Source organism: Antedon mediterranea, chromosome 4 (assembly GCF_964355755.1).
Source record: "Antedon mediterranea chromosome 4, ecAntMedi1.1, whole genome shotgun sequence".
NCBI lineage: Eukaryota > Metazoa > Echinodermata > Crinoidea > Comatulida > Antedonidae > Antedon > Antedon mediterranea.
The window spans coordinates 11,458,552-11,484,923 of NC_092673.1; the positions used below are offsets into that span (position 1 = coordinate 11,458,552).

Sequence of the window (26,372 nt, forward strand, 5' to 3'; positions counted from 1 at the left end):
TCCCAACCCATAATCCCTCAGTGGCAGTTTTCAAATGTAGTTTAAAACATTCCAAATACAGTTTCGGTCATGGTGATAGGCCTACATGTACATCCCCACCCCAAACTCCCATCCGCTTCCCAGGGATGATTAAATACTTTAAAAGTTTCCAACCACAATTCTGGTGTAAGCAAAATCCCCACTCTCTCCTGAAACCAAACTCCCAAACCCTATCTCCCAACCCCACTCTCCCACAATGTACGTTTTTTTCCTTGGAGGATTGGTGATGTAGTTGAACACAGTAACAGTAAACAACATGTGTATGTTCACACAGGTATGGATGTCTGTAATGAGGCAATCCAAGAGACCAATAAATAGCTGGATATGGTTAAAGTACTTTGCTAAATGTGTAATTGAATAGGTGTCATATTGTTTAATGAATAAAATATGTATATCTATATCTATATTTCCCCAAACGCCTTGCTGAGGATAATTCAAATACTGTAAAACTTTTGTAGTATAATTTTACAATTCGATAGCCTACAACCCCGAGCCCTAGCAAAAATGACATCACAAACCACCACACAACCACCCCCCCCCCCCCCACCCATTCCACAAAAACCCCAGGAGTCGGGGGAATTTTTTTAAATGTAGTTTAAAACCTTCCGGGTACAATTGCCATCATTTTGATACCCCATACGTATGGTTACGTGCAGACACAGAAATTTTTATAACGAACAAACATCGAAAGTGGGGGTTTTGACCACATTTTGGTCCCTAACTTGGATCCTAGGTGGCGGATGATGTTGAAATATAGCTTAGAACATTCCCGGTACAATTGCGGTCATTTTGATACCCCATATGTAAGATTATGTGCAGTAACAAAATTTTGTATAACGAACAAACAGACAAACAAACAAACAGACAAACTCTCTCACTTATAATATAGATTCAACATTTTTTGTTTGGTTTTTGACGTTATCAAATTTTTATTTTCTTTTAAGTTCTGTTATTCATTTGTTAATTTCGTAGCTTAAGTTAGTTTAAGATAAAAGGTACCAAGCTTGATTAGCTTTGGCTATACCTTGGCTACCTTTTGTATTGAAATTGTTTTTGTTTGATACAATAAAGAAGAAGAATATCTACCTCATTAATAATTAATATTAATAATCTATATTACACTGTTGGATATGATCTGTTTGGTTTTTTAATATCTACCTTATCAATAACTATTAATAATATCCTATATCACAATGTTGGATATGATCAGTGTAGTCATAGTTTGATAACTGAGCATGCATCTTTTAATATCTACCTCATCAATAATTATTATTAATAATCTATATCACAATGTTGGATATGATTAGTGTAGTCATAATTTGATAACTGAGCATGCATCTTTCAATATCTATTTCATCAATAATTATTATTAATAATCTATATCACATAGTTGGATATGATCAGTGTAGTCATAAATTGATAACTGAGCAAAAATCTTTTAATATCTGCATCATCATTAATTAATATTAATAATCTATATCAAACTGTTGGATATGATCTGTTTAGTTTTTTAATATCTATCTTTTCCATAACTATTAATAATATTCTATATCACAATTTTGGATATGATCAGTGTAATCATAGTTTGAACTACCTCAACAATAATTAATATTAATTGTCTATATACCATCAAATATGATCAGTGTAGGCCTAGTCATTTGATAACTGAGCATGCATCATTTTATATCTGCTTCAAATATTAATATTGTCTTAATATAATAAGTGGTTTGAAGGATGATTGCAGATGGCCTTTTTTGCATTGTAAAGTTCAATTTATCCAAAAGGTCAAACTTTGACCTATTTCAATAAAATCATTTCATAAGTTGTCTTCTTTTATAGTTTTAGTGATAATCAATATTAAGTGGTTTTTTACCCCAAAAATGTCAAACCTAGAGCTATTTAATAATAAAATGATTTTATAAATTGTCTTCTTTTATATTTCTAGTAGTGGTATAATCAGTATTCAATTGTTTGAATGATGTTTGTGGGGTATTTTTTAATTAAGTTTACGCAGTTTAGATGGTAAAATCTGTCAATTATCCAAAATTGACATTTTTCACTCCTAAAAAAATCTTAGAGCCATTTCAATAAAATTATTTCATAAATTGTCCTCTTTTTATGGTTCTAATAATGATATAATCAAAGTGGTTTGGATGATGTTTGTGGGGTGTTTTTTAAAAGTTTGCACAGTTTACATGGTAAAATGTGTCAATTTATTCCTAGAGCTATTTCAATAAAATTATTTCATAATCACCCCAAAAATGTCAAACCTAGAACTATTTTAATAAAATGATTTCATAAATTGTCTTCTTTTATAGTTCTAGTAGTGGTATAATCAGTATTCAATTGTTTGAATGATGTTTGTGGGGTATTTTTTAATTAAGTTTACGCAGTTTACATGGTAAAATCTGTCAATTATCCAAAATTGACATTTTTCACTCCTAAAAAAATCTTAGAGCCATTTCAATAAAATTATTTCATAAATTGTCCTCTTTTATAGTTCTAATAATGATATAATCAATATTAAGTGGTTTGGATGATGTTTGTGGGGTGTTTTTTAAAAGTTTGCACAGTTTACATGGTAAAATGTGTCAATTTATACCTAGAACTATTTTAATAAAATGATTTCATAAATTGTCCTCTTTTATAGTTCTAGTAGTGGTATAATCAATATTAAGTTGTTTGGATGATGTTTGTGGGGTGTTTTTTTTAAAGTTTGCACAGTTTACATGGTAAAATCTGTCAATTTATCCAAAGTTTACATTTTTCACCCTAAAAAATCAAACCTAGAGCTATTTCAATGAAATTATTTCATAAATTGTCCTCTTTTATAGTTCTTGTAGTGGTATAATCAATATTAAGTTGTTTGGATGATGTTTGTGGGTGTTTTTTTAAAGTTTGCATTAAGTTTACGCAGTTTAAATGGTAAAATCTGTAAATTTATCCAAAATTGACATTTTTCACCCTAAAAAGTCAAACTTCAGAGCTATTTCAATAAATTGATTTCAAAAATTCTCTTTTTTTACAGTTCTAGTAGTGATATAATCAATATTAAGTTGTTTGAATGATGTTTGTGGGGTGTTTTTGTTAAGTTAGCATTAAGTTTACGCAGTTTACATGGCAAAATCTGTAAATTTATCCAAAATTGACATTTTTTACCCTAAAAATTCAAACCAGAGCTATTTCAATAAAATTATTTCATAAATTGTCCTCTTTTATAGTTCTAGTAGTGGTATAATCAATATTAAGTTGTTTGGATGATGTTTGTGGGTGTTTTTTAAAAGTTTGCATTAAGTTTACGCAGTTTACATGGTAAAATCTGTAAATTTATCCAAAATTGACATTTTTTACCCTAAAAATTCAAACCTAGAGCTATTTCAATAAAATTATTTCATAAATTGTCCTCTTTTATAGTTCTAGTAGTGGTATACTCAATATTAAGTGGTTTGGATGATGTTTGTGGGGTGTTTTTTTAAAGTTTGCACAGTTTACATGGCAAAATCTGTAAATTTATCCAAAATTGACATCTTTTACCCTAAAAATTCAAACCTAGAGCTATTTCAATAAAATTATTTCATAAATTGTCCTCTTTTATAGTTCTTGTAGTGGTATAATCAATATTAAGTGGTTTGGATGATGTTTGTGGGTGTTTTTTTAAAGTTTGCATTAAGTTTACGCTGTTTAAATGGTAAAATCTGTAAATTTATCCAAAATTTACATTTTTCACCCTAAAAAGTCAAACTTAGAGCTATTTCAATAAATTGATTTCATAAATTGTCTTCTTTTATAGTTCTAGTAGTGGTATAATCAATATTAAGTTGTTTGGATGATGTTTGTGGGGTGTTTTTGTTAAGTTAGCATTAAGTTTACGCAGTTTACATGGTAAAATCTGTAAATTTATCCAAAATTGACATTTTTCACCCTAAAAAGTCAAACTTAGAGCTATTTCAATAAATTGATTTCAAAAATTCTCTTTTTTTACAGTTCTAGTAGTGATATAATCAATATTAAGTTGTTTGAATGATGTTTGTGGGGTGTTTTTGTTAAGTTAGCATTAAGTTTATGCAGTTTACATGGCAAAATCTGTAAATTTATCCAAAATTGACATTTTTTACCCTAAAAATTCAAACCTAGAGCTATTTCAATAAAATTATTTCATAAATTGTCCTCTTTTATAGTTCTAGTAGTGGTATACTCAATATTAAGTGGTTTGGATGATGTTTGTGGGGTGTTTTTTTAAAGTTTGCACAGTTTACATGGCAAAATCTGTAAATTTATCCAAAATTGACATCTTTTACCCTAAAAATTCAAACCTAGAGCTATTTCAATAAAATTATTTCATAAATTGTCCTCTTTTATAGTTCTTGTAGTGGTATAATCAATATTAAGTGGTTTGGATGATGTTTGTGGGTGTTTTTTTAAAGTTTGCATTAAGTTTACGCTGTTTAAATGGTAAAATCTGTAAATTTATCCAAAATTGACATTTTTCACCCTAAAAAGTCAAACTTAGAGCTATTTCAATAAATTGATTTCATAAATTGTCCTCTTTTATAGTTCTAGTAGTGGTATAATCAATATTAAGTTGTTTGGATGATGTTTGTGGGGTGTTTTTGTTAAGTTAGCATTAAGTTTACGCAGTTTACATGGTAAAATCTGTAAATTTATCCAAAATTGACATTTTTCACCCTAAAAAGTCAAACTTAGAGCTATTTCAATAAATTGATTTCAAAAATTCTCTTCTTTTACAGTTCTAGTAGTGATATAATCAATATTAAGTTGTTTGAATGATGTTTGTGGGGTGTTTTTGTTAAGTTAGCATTAAGTTTACGCAGTTTACATGGCAAAATCTGTAAATTTATCCAAAATTGACATTTTTTACCCTAAAAATTCAAACCAGAGCTATTTCAATAAAATTATTTCATAAATTGTCCTCTTTTATAGTTCTAGTAGTGGTATAATCAATATTAAGTTGTTTGGATGATGTTTGTGGGTGTTTTTTAAAAGTTTGCATTAAGTTTACGCAGTTTACATGGTAAAATCTGTAAATTTATCCAAAATTGACATTTTTTACCCTAAAAATTCAAACCTAGAGCTATTTCAATAAAATTATTTCATAAATTGTCCTCTTTTATAGTTCTAGTAGTGGTATACTCAATATTAAGTGGTTTGGATGATGTTTGTGGGGTGTTTTTTTAAAGTTTGCACAGTTTACATGGCAAAATCTGTAAATTTATCCAAAATTGACATCTTTTACCCTAAAAATTCAAACCTAGAGCTATTTCAATGAAATTATTTCATAAATTGTCCTCTTTTATAGTTCTTGTAGTGGTATAATCAATATTAAGTTGTTTGGATGATGTTTGTGGGTGTTTTTTTAAAGTTAGCATTAAGTTTACGCAGTTTAAATAGTAAAATCTGTAAATTTATCCAAAATTGACATTTTAAAACACAAACTAGGTTGTAAAAAGTGAAGGAAATCATTACATTTTAATATTGTTTGGTAATAAAGATGCCTATCATAGTCAAATGGCAATAACTGATTAGCCGAGACCAATGACATTTAAAACAACTCCTACTTAAAATTCCCTACTTATACAGTACAGCAGCTTTTTGATTGGCTGCAAGTTTAGTTTTCTGTTCGTTCATCAGAAATGGTATAAATAATTATTAATCAATAAGATTACTGGATTTCTTTAGTATTTCTGACACATTTCAAATCTTAATTGAATTATTAATGTAATGGAAATTTGTCATAGGCCTATTATAGCAACATATCATTTCTGGAAGAGTATTACGGTCTGAATAGATCGATGTTAAAACACACGTCCTCATTTATCAAATTATTCATTCACTGCACATTTATTCTGTTAAGAAGAACTGGGACCCTCAATAGAAGCCAAAGCATGTCTCATGATGGCCCCTACAATACATATCAAACATAAAAAGATATGGAATATTTTTATTTTTACAACGGCACACGTTCATCATAAACGATGCGTTCTTAAAAGTATAAATTTAAACAGCAAACGGATACAAATCAATAGGGTAATTAGGAACAAAAGAATAACACATTTTCAAAATCCATCGACTCGATTTCTTGTATACAGTAAATCTAACAAAATCACACTGATCATATCCAACATTAAGTATTAATAATTATTATTGATTAGGTAGATATTAAAAGATGCGTTATAACAAATTATGAATATACAGATCATATCCAACAATGTGACATAGATTATTAATAATAATTATTGATGAGGTAGATATTTAAAGATGCGTGCTCAGTTATCAAATTATGACTACACTGATTATATCCAACAGTGTGATGTAGAGTATTAATAATATTATTGATGAAATAGATATTAAAAGATGCGTGCTCAGTTATCAAATTCTGACTACACTGATCATATCCAACAATGTGATATAAGATATTAATAACAATTATTGATGAGGTAGATATTGAAAGATGCGTGCTCAGTTATCAAATTCTGACTACACTGATCATATCCAACAATGTGATATAAGATATTAATAATAATTATTGATGAGGTAGATATTAAAAGATGCGTGCTCAGTTATCAAATTATGACTACACTGATCATATCCCACAATGTGATATAGATTATTATTAATAATTATTGATGATGTAGATATTTAAAGATGCGTGCTCAGTTATCAAATTCTGACTACACTAATCGTATCCAACATTGTGATATAAGATCTTAATAATAATTATTGATGAGGTAGATATTTAAAGATGCGTGCTCAGTTATCAAATTATGACTACACTGATCATATCCCACAATGTGATATAGATTATTATTAATAATTATTGATGATGTAGATATTTAAAGATGCGTGCTCAGTTATCAAATTATGACTACACTGATCATATCAAACAATGTGATATAAGATATTAATAATAATTATTGATGATGTAGATATTGAAAGATGCGTGCTCAGTTATCAAATTATGACTACACTAATCATATCCCAAAATGTGATATAGATTATTATTAATAATTATTGATGATGTAGATATTTAAAGATGCGTGCTCAGTTATCAAATTATGACTACACTGATTATATCCAACAATGTGATATAGATTATTAATAATAATTATTGATGAGGTAGATATTTAAAGATGCGTGCTCAGTTATCAAATTATGACTACACTGATCATATCCAACAATGTGATTTAGATTATTAACATTAATCATTGATGAGGTAGATATTAAAAGATGCGTGCTCAGTTATCAAATTATGACTACACTGATCATATCAAACAATGTGCTATAGATTATTAATAATAATTATTGATGAGGTAGATATTAAAAGATGCGTGCTCAGTTATCAAATTCTGACTACACTGATCATATCAAACAATGTGCTATAGATTATTAATAATAATTATTGATGAGGTAGATATTTAAAGATGCGTGCTCAGTTATCAAATTATGACTACACTGATCATATCAAACAATGTGCTATAGATTATTAATAATAATTATTGATGAGGTAGATATTAAAAGATGCGTGCTCAGTTATCAAATTCTGACTACACTGATCATATCCAACAATGTGATATAAGATATTAATAATTATTATTGATTAGGTAGATATTAAAAGATGCGTTATAACAAATTATGAATATACAGATCATATCCAACAATGTGACATAGATTATTAATAATAATTATTGATGAGGTAGATATTTAAAGATGCGTGCTCAGTTATCAAATTATGACTACACTGATTATATCCAACAGTGTGATGTAGAGTATTAATAATATTATTGATGAAATAGATATTAAAAGATGCGTGCTCAGTTATCAAATTCTGACTACACTGATCATATCCAACAATGTGATATAAGATATTAATAACAATTATTGATGAGGTAGATATTGAAAGATGCGTGCTCAGTTATCAAATTCTGACTACACTGATCATATCCAACAATGTGATATAAGATATTAATAATAATTATTGATGAGGTAGATATTAAAAGATGCGTGCTCAGTTATCAAATTATGACTACACTGATCATATCCCACAATGTGATATAGATTATTATTAATAATTATTGATGATGTAGATATTTAAAGATGCGTGCTCAGTTATCAAATTCTGACTACACTGATCATATCAAACAATGTGCTATAGATTATTAATAATAATTATTGATGAGGTAGATATTTAAAGATGCGTGCTCAGTTATCAAATTATGACTACACTGATCATATCAAACAATGTGCTATAGATTATTAATAATAATTATTGATGAGGTAGATATTAAAAGATGCGTGCTCAGTTATCAAATTCTGACTACACTGATCATATCCAACAATGTGATATAAGATATTAATAATAATTATTGATGAGGTAGATATTAAAAGATGCGTGCTCAGTTATCAAATTCTGACTACACTGATCATATCGAACAATGTGATATATGATATTATTAATAATTATTGATTAGGTGGATATTTAAAGATGCGTGCTCAGTTATCAAATTATGACTACACTGATCATATCCAAAAATGTGATATAGATTATTATTAATAATTATTGATGATGTAGATATTTAAAGATGCGTGCTCAGTTATCAAATTATGACTACACTGATCATATCAAACAATGTGCTATAGATTATTAATAATAATTATTGATGAGGTAGATATTAAAAGATGCGTGCTCAGTTATCAAATTATGACTACACTGATTATATCCAACAATGTGATATAGATTATTAATAATAATTATTGATGAGGTAAGATATTTAAAGATGCGTGCTCAGTTATCAAATTCTGACTACACTGATCATATCCAACAATGTGATATAAGATATTAATAATAATTATTGATGAGGTAGATATTAAAAGATGCGTGCTCAGTTATCAAATTATGACTACACTGATCATATCCCAAAATGTGATATAGATTATTATTAATAATTATTGATGATGTAGATATTTAAAGATGCGTGCTCAGTTATCAAATTATGACTACACTGATCATATCCAACAATGTGATATAAGATATTAATAATAATTATTGATGAGGTAGATATTAAAAGATGCGTGCTCAGTAATCAAATTATGACTACACTGATCATATCCAACAATGTGATTTAGATTATTAACATTAATTATTGATGAGGTAGATATTAAAAGGTGCGTGCTCAGTTATCAAATTATGACTACAATGATCATATCAAACAATGTGCTATAGATTATTAATAATAATTATTGATGAGGTAAACATTTAAAGATGCGTGCTCAGTTATCAAATTATGACTACACTGATCATATCCAACAATGTGATATAAGATATTAATAATAATTATTGATGAGGTAGATATTAAAAGATGCGTGCTCAGTTATCAAATTCTGACTACACTGATCATATCGCACAATGTGATATATTAGTAATAATTATTGATGAGGTAGATATTAAAAGATGCGTGCTCAGTTATCAAATTTTGACTACACTGATTATATCGAACAATGTGATATAGATTATTAATAATAATTATTGATGAGGTAGATATTAAAAGATGCGTGCTCAGTTATCAAATTCTGACTACACTGATCATATCGCACAATGTGATATAGATTATTAGTAATAATTATTGATGAGGTAGATATTAAAAGATGCGTGCTCAGTTATCAAATTTTGACTACACTGATTATATCGAACAATGTGATATAGATTATTAATAATAATTATTGATGAGGTAGATATTAAAAGATGCGTGCTCAGTTATCAAATTATGACTACACTGATCATATCCAACAATCTGATATATGATATCAATGCTAATTATTGATGAGGTAGATATTAAAAGATGCGTGCTCAGTTATCAAATTGTAACTACACTGATCATATCCAACAATCTGATATATGATATCAATGCTAATTATTGATGAGGTAGATATTAAAAGATGCGTGCTCAGTTATCAAATTGTAACTACACTGATCATAATACTGTACATAGTCCTTTATGCATTAGACATTGATTTAGTAGTACTACATATCATTTGTTATATTAAGAATGTTGTTTTAGTATTATTAAAATACTTATCGAATTTTTTTGAAAATAAAAATATTAGTATTGGTACCTATAAATTTATATATTATAATAACATGCTAGATGTTATAATAATGTGATCTTTATTACAACTAAGAAACAGTTATGTACGAGGATGATACACACTGATAGTTCTCAGTTATCAAAAAACGACTACACAATATAGCTCACATGCCACACCACACGAGACGCGACACACCAGCGGGATTATGAAACGCCGTTGCTGCCTTCTTCGGTTCATTCACCATTCGGCCCTTTACCATTACTTTGACTCTTTCACCATTATTTTTTTTCACGCTGCTGCTCTAGCCCGCTACGTCACACGAGATGATTCATTCATTAGATGAAATCAAGCAGCAGTATAGTACTACACTTTGACATTTTTGTTAAAATGGAAACTCGACTATAATTTATAGGTACCACCTGTTGAATCCGAAAAACGGCTGGGAAAAGAGTCTAATGACAAATCCCAAAGCATTTCTGGTATTTATGAGTCCCATGATATTACTATAATTCACTGTCAGATAATCATTGAATTATTATCAAAACCGTCCATTGAAGTTTTTGTTTGTAATAGGATACTTGAAGTATCTAGGCTTGATGAAGTGACCCTCAGACTTGACCTTTGAATAACAATAAGCAAGCAGCGTTTTTTGTAAGAAATATTCTTGTTTATTCAGGTATATAGTAAAAAATATGCAGCCCGAAGGATGAAATTGTTGATTTACACAAAAATTTATATGGAAATACAAATATTTAAAAAATACAAAACATTAAAAAAATTGAAAAATCAGTTAAAAATTTAAGTTGTGTTAAAAACTTAATAAAATTTAGATACACATGCATATATATATTTCTTTTATTCCTGTCCACCCAGACAGCATTTTATGACTTTATCCAAATTCCTTCACTTGCCCGAAAGCTCTGCTAACTTTTCTGGCTGTTTTACTTTATCGTTTTGATTTAGCTTTTCGCTTTTTTTTTGTATCTCCATTGAGATCCAGCCACTGATACCCACAGCATTGTCATTTTTTCAGTAATTTGCCTTTGGATTATATATATATAACTACTAATTTTTTAAATATTTATTTATTTCATATTTCATGACCAAAAACAGGACCGACGCAGCCCGTAACACACACACACAAAATAAATATAAAAATCAAATTCTGCAATTAACAATTTATGATAAATAAAGATAGTAAAGATATATTAAACGCCGTGGTTAGGATTCCGGCACCGGAACTCAACTTCCCAACGTTAGGGATTCCGACACGCTATTGCGCATGCCCAGAGCGAGGTAATCGGCGACTCTATACTTATCAACAGCGATGGATTATTTCATAGCTGCGCCACACGGCGAACTAGCCTAGATGCCTTCTAATATGGGATCCACTAATCTAGGCTAGGGCTACCAGTTAGACTACGTGACCAGTGGGCCTATAGTATTTATTTTGTAATTAAAAAGTGGTTGCTTCATTCATATATAAAATTCATATCATTATGAATTATATAAATACATGACTAGTTTTATGATTTTTCATAACGCATTATACTGTACATATACAACATGCAATCACAAGTTGATTTGTTGACGGCAGCCACCGCGTGGATGTGAAAAAACTGTTCGGGAAGTCAGGGTCGCAACGCTAAAAACAGCATTACGATTCTTAGATAGATACTGATACTTATTAATATCATAATTATTTTAACGCGTGGCGTAGTCATATTTTAATTATTAATTCATGTATGGCATAGGCCAAGTTTCATCCATCGCTCTCTCGCTCGCGCAACGACTATCTAGGCTACAGTAAATCCCTATAACACTCCGACTCTCCGTGGTGTGGCACTATTATTAGTGCAAGCTATAATTCACTTCCCAGAGCTCTGGGCATGCGCAATAGCGTGTCGGATTCCCTAACGGTGGGCAGTTGAGTTCCGGTGCCGGAATCCTAACCACGGCGTATATTAAATTGTCCCCCTGAACAATTTGGTGATTAACCTACATTAAGAATACAAGAAGACTATAAATTGCAAAAATCTTCATTTGGGGTTTTTTTTTGGGGGGGGGGGGGGGGAGAGGGGGGGGGGGGGGGTTAAATACATCTTTAATAAGTTTGATTTCAGTTCACCATATATACACAACTTATATGATTCTACACCCAAATGTAAATATGTATAAAAAATATAAGCGATCATATTTCTATCAGAATTGCCTAACATGAGAAGACAATATTTCGGCACACAATATAAAAAAGTATGGTGACAGAGGGCATCCTTGTCGGAGCCATCTTGATAGATTAAAAAAATTAGATGAATAACCATTATTAATCACACAGCTACAAGCGCCGGTATAAAACACATTTATCCATTTTCTAAAATCCTTCCCAAAATTATAATAAGATAAAACCTTATCTAAATATTTCCATTCAATTTTATCGAAGGTTTTTTTCAAAATCCAAATCAAGAATCATACCTGGTATTTTTTCGCAATCTGTGTAATGTATAATATCCAAAACTAATCGGATGTTTTCACCGATGTATCTCCCTTTCATAAAGCCGGTCTGATCGGGATCTATTATTAAGAAGAGAACTTTCTTAAGCAATTTTTTGCTGTCTGTCGGCAAAGTGGCGTTCACCTACTTTACCATTTGCCACCCCAGTTCCGCGAACTTTTTTGCATCTACGCCCTCTACGGCGAATAATTAACTGGCTTTAACGAACGTTATAACACTTGACCTACTTATTTTTTTTTTTAAATGCTGTAGTTTTAAAAATGAGATATGCCTTATGTAATATTGTTTATGTTAGCATGTTGCAAAGCAATGAAACAAAACCTAGGTCTACTATTCAAGTGTAGTTTACCATTTTATTCAAGTATACAGTATGATTATTTTGCAATACCATTAAATTGGAAGGAATTAATTAAAACCTCCTCTAAATACCTGGAAGATAAGTTTAAACCCACCTGACATTGAATCAGTTTAAAATCATAATTAGAAGTTATGAACACTGCATGTGTACATTTTTAATTTATAATTATTATATTAATAATTAATATTGTGTAAATAAACAAAAATAAACAAATTAAAAGAATAAATGTTTTATACAGTTCTCGGCTAAATTTTACTTGGAAAAACAAATATCGATAATGAATATGTTATATACAGTAGAACCAAAACGAGGGCAATTATGTTTTAACTCTACATCCAACCCCTACTCAAGGGACACCACTATCAAGGGACAATATCAAATAATTCTATTCATTTTATTGTTAATAATAAAAACATTAATTATTATAATACTTTCTATTGACAGTTTTTTATTGGTGCAATGTTTCCTGCTGAATTTTAAATTTTTCTCAATTTCTTGAGTTCACATCACTGTACTGTAGTTGTTCATTTTGGTATATTTGTTTTTTTCCTGCAAAAATCCATATTAAGTTTTGGTCAGTGTCCCTTCCTATTAAGGGGACAATTATTTATAATTAAATAAGTAAATTGGTATTTAACATGCAAATGCATCTAAGAAAAAAGGTCCATGGCCATAATTAGATAATTATACAAAAATACAATATATACTATAAAAAGTATAGTAAATGTTACTATATTTGTTTTACTTTTTTGATTTTAAATAAAAATTTTGCGTTTATAACATGAGTAATATTTATATTTTATCCCAACCAAAGTCTAGTTTCTTTATTATACACATTATGTTACAAAAACAATTACAATCTGTAAGTTTCTGAATCATTCATAGATCTAATCCATCAGCGATTTAAATTTGGTATTTTATAATAAAAACATGGTGGAAAACAGCTGGCTGAAACATACAACAAGAACAAACAGCTGGCTGAAACATACAACAAGAACAAAAATAGCTACTCAAATAATTATAGCCTTTATAGTCTCGTGATATTTTTATACCAAACAAAACAATATTAAAACTCCGAATCACAATACTTATGGTTATGTCAAACTCCAATAACCATAAACTATGACTATATTATACTACACAATTACTCTTGGTACTACAATGCAAAAATAACAACAAAATTTAAAATTTCTAATAAATTTTCACTCATGCACCATATATAAATCCATCTATATTTAAAATACAGGTTATGTACAAAAGTTCCAGTCCACAATACAATACAAGGTTTTAGGAAATCATTTTCTATACTGTTCTATTCTCTCATGAAACCTTGCAGAAAAGAAATGACCTGCATTTTAAAACAGAAATCAAAATAATATTAAAAAATACACAACAGTATAAGTATATTATATTGTTAATTGTATTCATTCGTTCTTTTGGCTTTCTGTGTAGTGTCACATTTATATTCTCAAATTTTAATTTAAGTATTATGCTACTATCACAAAATAACTCTTAACATGGTTGCATTGTTGAATTAAAATATATTTCCCAAATTAAATTGTTAACATACATTTATTTTATTTACCTTATCACTTGTATCTCTCATTAATTGTGAACAAAATGCACCATCATTCAGATCACAGGTTTAAATATTGAAAGAAAAACAAAAGTAGTAAAAAAGTAACATTGTCATACAGAATATTTCTTGGCTTGGATTATGATGTTTTGGATAAACTAATACAGTACCTAATAAACAATAATAAATTATTATTGCAAAATTTAAGATATACTGTCCCTCTGAAAAATTGTTAAATTTGTTTGTTGAATATGCCATTTTAATGTCACACAATAGTTATTCACTTTGACAAAAAATTGGATTGAAAACAAAAATATTTACCTAGAAAAACTGTAATTTAAAGCAAAAAAAGAGTCAAATTGTCTGCGGTTTTTGGTTGAATTTAACAGTTAATTTTGTCTTTGTTTGCTTGTTTTATAATTAATTTTTTCGGAGGAAAATACGTCTTTAAATCATAGTGTAGTCTTACAGTATTTCATTCATCTTAAATCAAAGTGTAATTGTTCGAAAACCAATCATAATGTACAAAAAAATGATTTCATCAATGTTACATAGTCACATAATGTTCATCTAGTATTTTGTATGTATAAATAAGTACTTTCAAATTTGACACAAACTACAATAGGTTTACAGTAATCAAGGCAATCTTACAACAGGAGGCTGAGCTTGACTTGCCAAGATAGGCTATTGCAACAGACTTTGATCTGTGGTTAGGCTTCGACGAATTCATACAAAGTCGTTGAATTCTAGGCTATGTATACCATACGTTTAATTGTTTTTATTGCTATTTTATTTATATTTCATAAAAGTATTTATCTTTTAGCATTGGATGTTATAATGATTAAATGGTTATAATGATGGTAAAATAATATCGGACTAGCATATGATTCGAGTTCTATCTGTACCATACTAATTGTATCCTCAGGCAAGATGCTTTACTCCCATTGCCTTGTCCTTCGGTTGGTTGGTTGGTCCCGTGTACATATAGTGCATGTTAAACAACTTGGTACACTATTCGAAAAGAGGTGGGGATCAACTCCAGTGTGCTGATCTGGTAGGCGTTTATGCAATTTGATGTATATTTCTTGTAGTTTTATTTTATCAGTTCTTCTGAGTTTTTCATTTTTTTTCCGTGAATTGAAATTATGTTTACAATGTTGACATTAAAATTGGTCAATCGAAAATCATTCAAGCATTTAGGGGCAGGGACTGATTGTGTCGCAAATAGAGATAAAAATTGTGATCTGGTTGAGCTTAACGTTCTGTTGTTTGATTGCCTTGGTTTAATGATGGGAGTTATTGTTTTATTGATTAAGTATTGTGAACTGACAAGTGTAACTATATGTTGCCATTTATAAAACATTCCTAAAGTTTTTGTGTGGTAATTATGAATATTGTAACTATGAACAAATAACTATACATATAATATATAATTAATACCTTCATTATACTAGATACCTTAGGTTATACTTCATTTTTTATAAATTATGTCTTTAAAAATAAAAAGGTTTAATTTTCTAAACCACCAGATACAAACTAATAGTACAGTATGATTTGTTTATAGCTTGAGATGAATAAGTACTACAAGTAAAATAAGATATGCCATATATCATGTACATTTTATCATTATTTTTAAATCAAACACAAAATCAATTTTAAGACATATGCATACAATATTCTTCCTCATTTGAAAGACAATTTTCACATTTCACATACAAATTCTTATGTATTGATGGAATCAAATTATTATCTAATTTATGTGGACTTTCCACATGCAGAGCTAACATAGTTTTTCTGTATAGAAACTAGATCTGCAAAGGGATCTGGCTGTTCTTTAGCTGGTGAAGTTTGAAATGGGTTTGTACTGTTTGATATAGTATTTGTTTGACCATTAGCTAGCGATAACAAAGTAGTAGTAGACTGTGGCTGACCAGAGTATGGCTGATGGACTGAGCTCATTATATTTGATACATACTGGCTATTAGGCTCACTGTAATAATTTGCTGACTGTGGTACTGTTATACTCTGTCCAAATGGATTTGTTTCAGTGGAAGGAGCAGTGTATGTATTCAAGTTTGGACTGCTGTTATTTGGGCGCATCACATTTTGTCTTGCTGGTGGCATTAAAGGTCCAGTTCTTTGTGCTTCATTGAATATCTCACGCAACATATTTTCAGTAGCAGTTGGGCTAGCAGCAGTTGGGCTAGCAGTAGTGGGGCTAGCAACAGTAGAGCTTGCAAAAATGGGGCTAGTGCCAGTTTCATTACTAAATTTATAATCGGCAAAGTTGTCTGCAAATGCTGTAAGTTTGTTTGCGGATTTTGATGTACGTAGAGTTATTTCCTTTGAAACAGGATCCAATGAATTAAAATCTGATATATTAATTAATGAATCGTATGTACATGCATTTTTATTTATATTTATTTGAGAGAAATTTGATGACATACTCCTTGTCGGTAATTTTGCATGTGGAGATTTTTTAGGTCGACGTGGAGGAGCAGCAGGAGGTTGAGATGACAACATGCTCTGTTCAAGTAATGTGGTAGATTTGGATGATTCACTTGTTAAGTTGTTCGAGTTTAACTTTTTTTTTCTTGGCATTGGAATTGGAGAACCAGAAAGTTTCTTGTCATCCTAGAAAATGTGTAAATATTATTTTACAAAACAATAAATATGAGAAAACAATATAACAGACATATTTCTTTCATCCTATCATAATTGCTAGCCATTTTCAACCCATTGCAAGGTGAATGCCTCTCCAAGTTGACAATTGTCGATACTAACAATAATTAGTGCATCTTTTTGGAAAATATTTTTCCTTAATATAAATTAAATTATATTCATTTTTGTTTAATTACATTCAATATTAAATTTTACAAAAAAAAAAAAAACTTTCTCGATGCTCGAAATGCGGAAGAAGTTTTAGTTTAAAAATAATCAATTGACTTACTTCTGTGTAAGAGCTCTCAGAGCTTGAGTCTGTGCTGTTTTTATCACGTTGTAGTATTGCATTCATCTCTTTCTTACTAAATAGTGGTTCACAATCCATAATCTCATTAAAATCAGTGTCAAATTCAATTGGTTTGTAAGACTTAATTCTGTGAGAATAAAAATACCATTTTCTATTTATAAACAAAATGCCTTGATTATAAACAATAAATTTATTGTTAAAAAGCTTTGTTTTATAATTACAGTCGTAAAGAATAATTACTGTACATCATTACAACTTCATAATTTTACTGTATTTATCAAATGTGACTACATTGATTTGTAAAAAAAGTAAAAAAATAAATACAATATGCTAACGTCATCATATGCAGACTGTATAGAAACTACAAGGCCATTTAAATTATTGCAGAACATAAAATGAAAAAGAAGCGACAAGTTGCTTAGCGATATTGTTCTACATCTCTTGGCATCCATGGATCAATGAAGATGTATAAAAGTCAAAAACCATTTTATTTCTTCAGTTAAGTGCATTGCATAATTGCTAAATCCGCCGTCATTATCATCAATTAAGACAATCCAGACATTTTATATTCTATGTTCTAGGAAAGAGAAAAATAAATGTACTCACTTTTCACCAACAGAAATCTTATGTGTCAGATCTTTTGGAGTGATTGCAACCGTTCTGGGTCGTTGCGAGGTCATCCCTGATGGATAGTGGGGCTTGGTAGACTAAGCCAAAAAAACCAACAAATTTAACATTAACTACGGTAGATACAATGATTTATTTACTTACAGAATAATGGGTTTTGATACAGATATTACCCTTTTATTCCCCATTCTACAGTAAATCCCTAAACAAATTTGTGGGCCTATGAATATCAAACTCACAGTGCCGATCTAGATTTATTTTGAAGATAAGTAGCTTCCACAATAGGTACGTAATTTATTTCACATTTCAATTGGTTGTTAAGAGACAAAATTTATCCTTATGTTCTGAACACAGCTGTTTTCAATGAATTTGATATTTATGTCGTCAGGTATCTTGTGTCATCATAACAAATTTATTTGAATCAATTTTGTTACGTGAAATGATTATTTTAGTAGTTTCTATAAGGTCTCTATGGCTGTGTTTATACAACACCCTAAATGTGACCACATCTTTTTAGCGTGTAGTACGGGCCGAGGTCAACCCCCAAAAAACTTTGCAGTTATACAATAAATAATAATACCGTGTTTTACCCTACTTCATAAACCCAAGTTGTATTTTCCTAACATACGTGCATGTTTAAAAAAAATTAAATATCCGTAAAATTATAAACATGATCACCTATAACTCTTCAAAGCGACGAATTAAATTCTAGTTATATATTGTTTTTGACTTTTTTATTCATAACTTTTATATATTTTTTCGTTTTTAATATGAATTGTAAATATCAAATCCTATATTTTTATATACATTGATTGCAATAAAGATAATTTTTATTTTTATTTTTGATCATAGGAATATTACAAGAGAAAATAGTATGTGTTTTTTGTGATTCCTGTGTGTTAGAGGACAGAACCCATTTCCTTTGTGCCTGAGAAATGAATATATTCTATTATATTCTAAATTTATCTTTGTAAATTATAACCTGCTGATTGTATTGTTGTTGTAAGTGTTATATGAATATGACAACAATATTAATAGAATATGTTTCTTATTAATTTATTTAGATAAAGCATTTTAAAAAAGAAAAATATTTTATGTCTGTTTAAAAAGAAAAGAGAAAGAAAGAAAAAATCAATCAAAACAGATTTATTTACACACTGCATTGTACAATTCATTGTATTCCTGGTGAGCATACGGTACCCAAAATGTAACTACAGTTAGCACTGAATAGTCAAATAAATTGGTACACTCTATATAATTATTTACCGTCAATGGCAATAAGTTTGTATGATGTTGGGTATGCATTTTCATATTAACTTGCTTAAATAAATAATATATTATCCTGCATTAGTGATTAGTTTTTTACTTATTAATATTTGTTCAATATCAACTTTATTTGCTTTTTCATGCTATTGTGACTACACTATGTTTTTGTAACTCACCCTTCTTAAATATGGACTTGATGTTGGTGAACTTGGGTTACTTCTTCTTGCAGGCATTGGTCCTGAAATCTTAAGATGCTGAATAGAATAGCCTGTATCTAAATCATCCTGAAATCAAACATAAACAGTATATTCATAAGCATATAAAAAAAGGGAGGAGAGTTGGGGAGATTTGGTAGGATACAGCACCAAAGGGCTACTGCCACGCCTAGTACTTTTTGTGGGGGAATATAATATAAAACCTATACTGTATAGGCCTATATTAAGAAATGTGTAATGATTGTTTTAGCCATGTTTAGTTACGTGATTTCAATGTTTGTTACAAGTGATTTCAGCGGTTTCCCTTATTGGGTCACACCAAACAAATTCAAATAAATGAATTGATTAAAATGCCATCAAATTAAAAAAACTGAGTGAAGAGTGGCCAAAATAGTGGTGGTGGTAAAACCAAAATATGTATTTAATATTTATATTTGTAGTAAAAGCAAGTAAACACACTAAGAAGCAAAGACAGATATTCAAACCACTGGAATATTTTATTGATTAAAGTTCTATTATATTGGTAAGGTCCTCGAAAACTGACTGCATTTTTCTTGACAAAATATGCTTCTTTTTGTCGAGTCGTTTCAAACAACTATATATAAACATATGCAGAATTTCCATATTGTTACTTTGTTCTAAATATATATTTTTTGCTGCACTATTGTGCTGCAATTTTGTTTAAATATTAAACAAATTATGTATTGAAAAATAATACAATCAAATAATAACCAAAAAGAAATCGAAATAAAGGTATTGCAAAAAAATGAAAATTAGTAGTATCATTTTAATTAGCAAAAAGGCTTTAAAAACTGTAATTTTTCATTACAATTAAAATATTATATGAAATTGTTTTACAAAACATGAAAAAATTGAATATGAATAATAGTTGAAAGGTTTGGTATGCAAAAGGAAATTCAAAAAGAGGCATACCAATAATAAACCATAAACAAATTTGGCATACCGATAATAAACCATAAACAAATTTGGCATACCGATAATAAACCATAAACAAATTTGGCATACCGATAATAAACCATAAACAAATTTGGCATACCGATAATAAACCATAAACAAATTTGGCATACCGATAATAAACCATAAACAAATTTGGCATACCGATAATAAACCATAAACAAATTTGGCATACCGATAATAAACCATAAACAAATTTGGCATAACGATAATAAACCATAAACAAATTTGGCATACAGATAATAAACCATAAACAAATTTGGCATACCGATAATAAACCATAAACAAATTTGGCATACCGATAATAAACCATAAACAAATTTGGCATACTGATAATAAACCATAAACAAATTTGGCATACCGATAATAAACCATAAACAAATTTGGCATACCGATAATAAACCATAAACAAATTTGGCATACCGATAATAAACCATAAACAAATTTGGCATACCGATAATAAACCATAAACAAATTTGGCATACCGATAATAAAACATAAACAAATTTGGCATAACGATAATAAACCATAAACAAATTTGGCATACCGATAATAAACCATAAACAAATTTGGCATACCGATAATAAACCATAAACAAATTTGGCATACCGATAATAAACCATAAACAAATTTGGCATACCGATAATAAACCATAAACAAATTTGGCATATCGATAATAAACCATAAACAAATTTGGCATCCGATAATAAACCATAAACAAATTTGGCATACCGATAATAAACCATAAACAAATTTGGCATACCGATAATAAACCATAAACAAATTTGGCATACCGATAATAAACCATAAACAAATTTGGCATACCGATAATAAACCATAAACAAATTTGGCATACCGATAATAAACCATAAACAAATTTGGCATACCGATAATAAACCATAAACAAATTTGGCATACCGATAATAAACCATAAACAAATTTGGCATACCGATAATAAACCATAAACAAATTTGGCATACCGATAATAAAACATAAACAAATTTGGCATAACGATAATAAACCATAAACAAATTTGGCATACCGATAATAAACCATAAACAAATTTGGCATACCGATAATAAACCATAAACAAATTTGGCATACCGATAATAAACCATAAACAAATTTGGCATACCGATAATAAACCATAAACAAATTTGGCATACCGATAATAAACCATAAACAAATTTGGCATACCGATAATAAACCCTAAACAAATTTGGCATACCGATAATAAACCATAAACAAATTTGGCATAACGATAATAAACCATAAACAAATTTGGCATACCGATAATAAACCATAAACAAATTTGGCATACCGATAATAAACCATAAACAAATTTGGCATACCGATAATAAACCATAAACAAATTTGGCATATCGATAATAAACCATAAACAAATTTGGCATACCGATAATAAACCATAAACAAATTTGGCATACCGATAATAAACCATAAACAAATTTGGCATACCGATAATAAACCATAAACAAATTTGGCATACCGATAATAAACCATAAACAAATTTGGCATACCGATAATAAACCATAAACAAATTTGGCATACCGATAATAAACCATAAACAAATTTGGCATACCGATAATAAAACATAAACAAATTTGGCATAACGATAATAAACCATAAACAAATTTGGCATACCGATAATAAACCATAAACAAATTTGGCATACCGATAATAAACCATAAACAAATTTGGCATACCGATAATAAACCATAAACAAATTTGGCATACCGATAATAAACCATAAACAAATTTGGCATACCGATAATAAACCATAAACAAATTTGGCATACCGATAATAAACCATAAACAAATTTGGCATACCGATAATAAACCATAAACAAATTTGGCATACCGATAATAAAACATAAACAAATTTGGCATAACGATAATAAACCATAAACAAATTTGGCATACCGATAATAAACCATTAAACAAATTTGGCATACCGATAATAAACCATAAACAAATTTGGCATACCGATAATAAACCATAAACAAATTTGGCATATCGATAATAAACCATTAACAAATTTGGCATACCGATAATAAACCATAAACAAATTTGGCATACCGATAATAAACCATAAACAAATTTGGCATACCGATAATAAACCATAAACAAATACATATAATTGATACAGTATTAATGCTCTAAATTCTCTCACATAAAGCACAAGAGTACTGTATGCATGTGTGGTCTGCCATTTATAAAGTACAATAATATCGGTTTAGTAATCAGGTACAGAATATAGGGACATTTTGTTGGATTATGAAGGTGTCCCTTAATGAGTTATACAGTACTGAAGGTGTCCCTTAATGAGTTATACAGTACTGAAGGTGTCCCTTAATGAGTTATACAGTACTGAAGGTGTCCCTTAATGAGTTATACAGTACTGAAGGTGTCCCTTAATGAGTTATACAGTACTGAAGGTGTCCCTTAATGAGTTATACAGTACTGAAGGTGTCCCTTAATGAGTTATACAGTACTGAAGGTGTCCCTTAATGAGTTATACAGTACTGAAGGTGTCCCTTAATGAGTTATACAGTACTGAAGGTGTCCCTTAATGAGTTATACAGTACTGAAGGTGTCCCTTAATGAGTTATACAGTACTGAAGGTGTCCCTTAATGAGTTATACAGTACTGAAGGTGTCCCTTAATGAGTTATACAGTACTGAAGGTGTCCCTTAATGAGTTATACAGTACTGAAGGTGTCCCTTAATGAGTTATACAGTACTGAAGGTGTCCCTTAATGAGTTATACAGTACTGAAGGTGTCCCTTAATGAGTTATACAGTACTGTTTTTGATAGGAATTAGGACAATCAGTAATTACCTTAAAGCTCAGGTACAGGCATGAATTTTAAATATAATATCTGGTTAATTGTACATAAATCAAATATTTGTAACAGAAATAAAGACGAAAAAATATGAATTTCCCTTAATATGGTCAAATACAGAATTTGGCAAAATTCTGCCATAAAAAAACAGAAAGACTTTTTTCAGTAGTTGGGTATAGTTTAAACTAATGTAAAACATGTCTGGTGACTCCCTAGAAGGTGAAAAAAGATGGTGGATATACGGTGGATAATTTTTGCTATAGCATGAAAATAAAAATCTGAAGTAGAATTACCAGAAATATAAAATTCAAGTTATATTACCTATATTTAGTCATCTGATAACATTTTTTGCCACATTGTTTATTTTTCATAGCTTTTAAAAATGCCTCTCTATTTACAAAATTTGTGTACAAAAGAATAGAGATTTTACTGTGTAATTTGAACTATCCCCCCACTGATAAGAAAGTGCTTATTTTCAACAAGCTCGTGTAACACAAATAAAATCACAAACAAATTATGAAACATAGGGGAAACTATAGATCGATAATTATTGGAACCCTTACAAGAGGTGGTTGCTAACGATAGGTGGTGGTCCTTTAAAAATGTGGTCACTTACGAGAGGCAGTGGTCATAAAGAGTGGTACTGTAGTTGCTTACGAGATGTGGTCGATTATAAGAAGCGGTCCCGAGAGGTGGTTGATTACAAGGTATTGGTCGTTTAAGAGATGGTCGATTATGAGAAATGGTCTCTTAAGGGAGATGGTGGTCGCTTACGAGATGGCCGTTTTTTGAAGGTCAGTCTGATAGCTATTAGTAAAGAGATGCATTTGCACATGATTTAGACATAGGTTCTACATTTGCTGATGATAGTAACTACATTCGCTGTGAGTCAATTTCCGATACTGCTTGACCGTTCTACATTAGCTGGTGTTGATTTTTTATTTACTACATAAGCTGTTGGTGTTTCTAAATTAGCTGGAGGATTACTCTACATTAACAGTTTCGACATTATCTGGCGTTTTCTACATTAGCAGTTGTTACAAGCTGTATTTATTATATAAAACTTACCTTTGATTTAATGAGTTTAGTGGTGATTCCCTTAAATTCTTTCACACCTGTTTTTGCAAAACCCTTAGTCTTATGAAATAAGAAAAAAGTAATGTGTTAAAGTTCATCTGCCAATTAGGTAACATTGTATTTTAAAGTGAGCAATGAAATACACACATGTTATAGCTTTGAGTATGTTTACGTCTGTATATGTATTTGATTAGTGGACCTTTTATTTATCAATTATAATTATGAGAAGAATGCATACTGTTAAATATGTGAATGGTATCCTATTTTGTTACAACCCTTCACAAAAACACTGATTTTGTACCATATATGATTGTTGCTGATCTTAAATCTACAGATAATAAAGTGAACTGGCCAATAATGTTGGTAGCTGCAGGCTATTCGGTTCAATTTAATATTGTTGATTTTGGCAGATGCATGAGTTACAAATATTTTAGAAATAACAATTGCATATAATTCTGTTTTTTAGTAATTTATTTTTATATAATAAAATATATCAACATTATGGAAATAACAATAAAAAATGTTATTAAATTGCAGGTCAATAATGTTAAAAAACTTGATAAATGCCACAATGTACAGTATGTAACAGCATTGGTTTGGTCTGAAATCATACCATTAGTATTGCAATTAGTGTGTAAAGTTCATTATATTATTCCAAACGCAAATTTAAATGCCAGTTTATATTGGTGTAATTTTATATTGTTTCTGTTTAGTATTTATTAACCCTTAAACACAGCCTTGATACTCGCCCTGTAAGCGAGAGGTCGCTTGTTCAAATCCCGCCAGAGACATTTTTTCATACTAAAAAATATGGAACTTTCGCCGATGAGCTATGCTCGACACGATTATAAGATCATGTTCCGAATATGAGCACTGTTTCCTCACAGATTTCCTTATCTTTATCGTTTCAAAAATATACATATATTTTTGGAACGCTGTCCTTTACAAAAATGCTTATCAACTCAATGAGATCCAAATGGGCAATTGCCGCAAAATCCTCCCTGAGTTTGACGTTGAAATTTACTCTAGAACTAAGAAGTTGAAAAGAGAACTTCCTGCATCCAGTTTCAAAATTAACTCAGGATTATCGCCAATGATTGCCATAAGCAATCAAAAGTAATGGCCCGAAGGGGATATCACAAATTTGGTCTACCTGCAGACTTGGTCATTTCAACACAAGTGACTCTACCTTCGGAAGATTTTAGGGCTTTTAGGAAACCCTGCAGAAGGTTTGTTCGGACTTATAACTAAAATCGGAGCAACACCTCTCATTTAGTTGTTGAAATTAATTGTCGACTTTCTGAAGGAGAGAAAAAACTTCTTTTTCAAGGACTTAAATTCTGCCCAAAACCAAGGCAGTTCGCCGCACAATTATCTTTAGATCATGGAGTCTTTCTCCAGAAAATTACGATTACTTGAATATTTTGCTGATTCAGACAGCAGCACCACGCAAAACAAAGGCAACATTAGCAAATTTAAACCAAAAAGTTCCTGGAATCCACCTAAAAATCGTTGTCTAGCTTTAGAAACATTTATTCAGGCTATTGAAGAGGATGTACAAAACTACGTCCCAGTCCAGATAAAAGTGACAATTTCTCAAAACAAGAGAGGCAGGCCATTGCCAAATTGCGTCAGCGTAATGATGTCATCATTAAACCCGCTGATAGGTTCTGCCACTGTTGCTATGGACATCAAATTTTATGAAGAGGAGTCCTTAAGACAGCTAAACAATCCTCTTAATTATCGTAAACGGATCCCACCCCGGAAATTGCGGATAAGGTGGCCAAATTTGT

At 30.0% G+C, this 26,372-nt stretch overlaps 1 protein-coding gene across 2 annotated transcripts in view; it reads right to left on the bottom strand.

Annotated features, from left to right (window-relative positions):
* Nucleotides 1-12,885: 12,885 nt before the first annotated feature.
* Nucleotides 12,886-26,372, bottom strand: part of LOC140046640 (DENN domain-containing protein 1B-like) — a 79,273-nt gene continuing 65,786 nt past the window's right edge. For both annotated transcript variants that reach the window (XM_072091335.1, XM_072091334.1), the window contains 5 exons: nt 24,571-24,639; nt 19,627-19,734; nt 18,164-18,264; nt 17,537-17,684; nt 12,886-17,220 (listed from right to left, as the gene is read on the bottom strand). In XM_072091335.1, the coding sequence (XP_071947436.1) occupies nt 16,342-17,220; nt 17,537-17,684; nt 18,164-18,264; nt 19,627-19,734; nt 24,571-24,639 (1,305 nt within the window). In that variant the 3' untranslated portion in view covers nt 12,886-16,341. The remainder of the gene's footprint in view (nt 17,221-17,536; nt 17,685-18,163; nt 18,265-19,626; nt 19,735-24,570; nt 24,640-26,372) is intronic.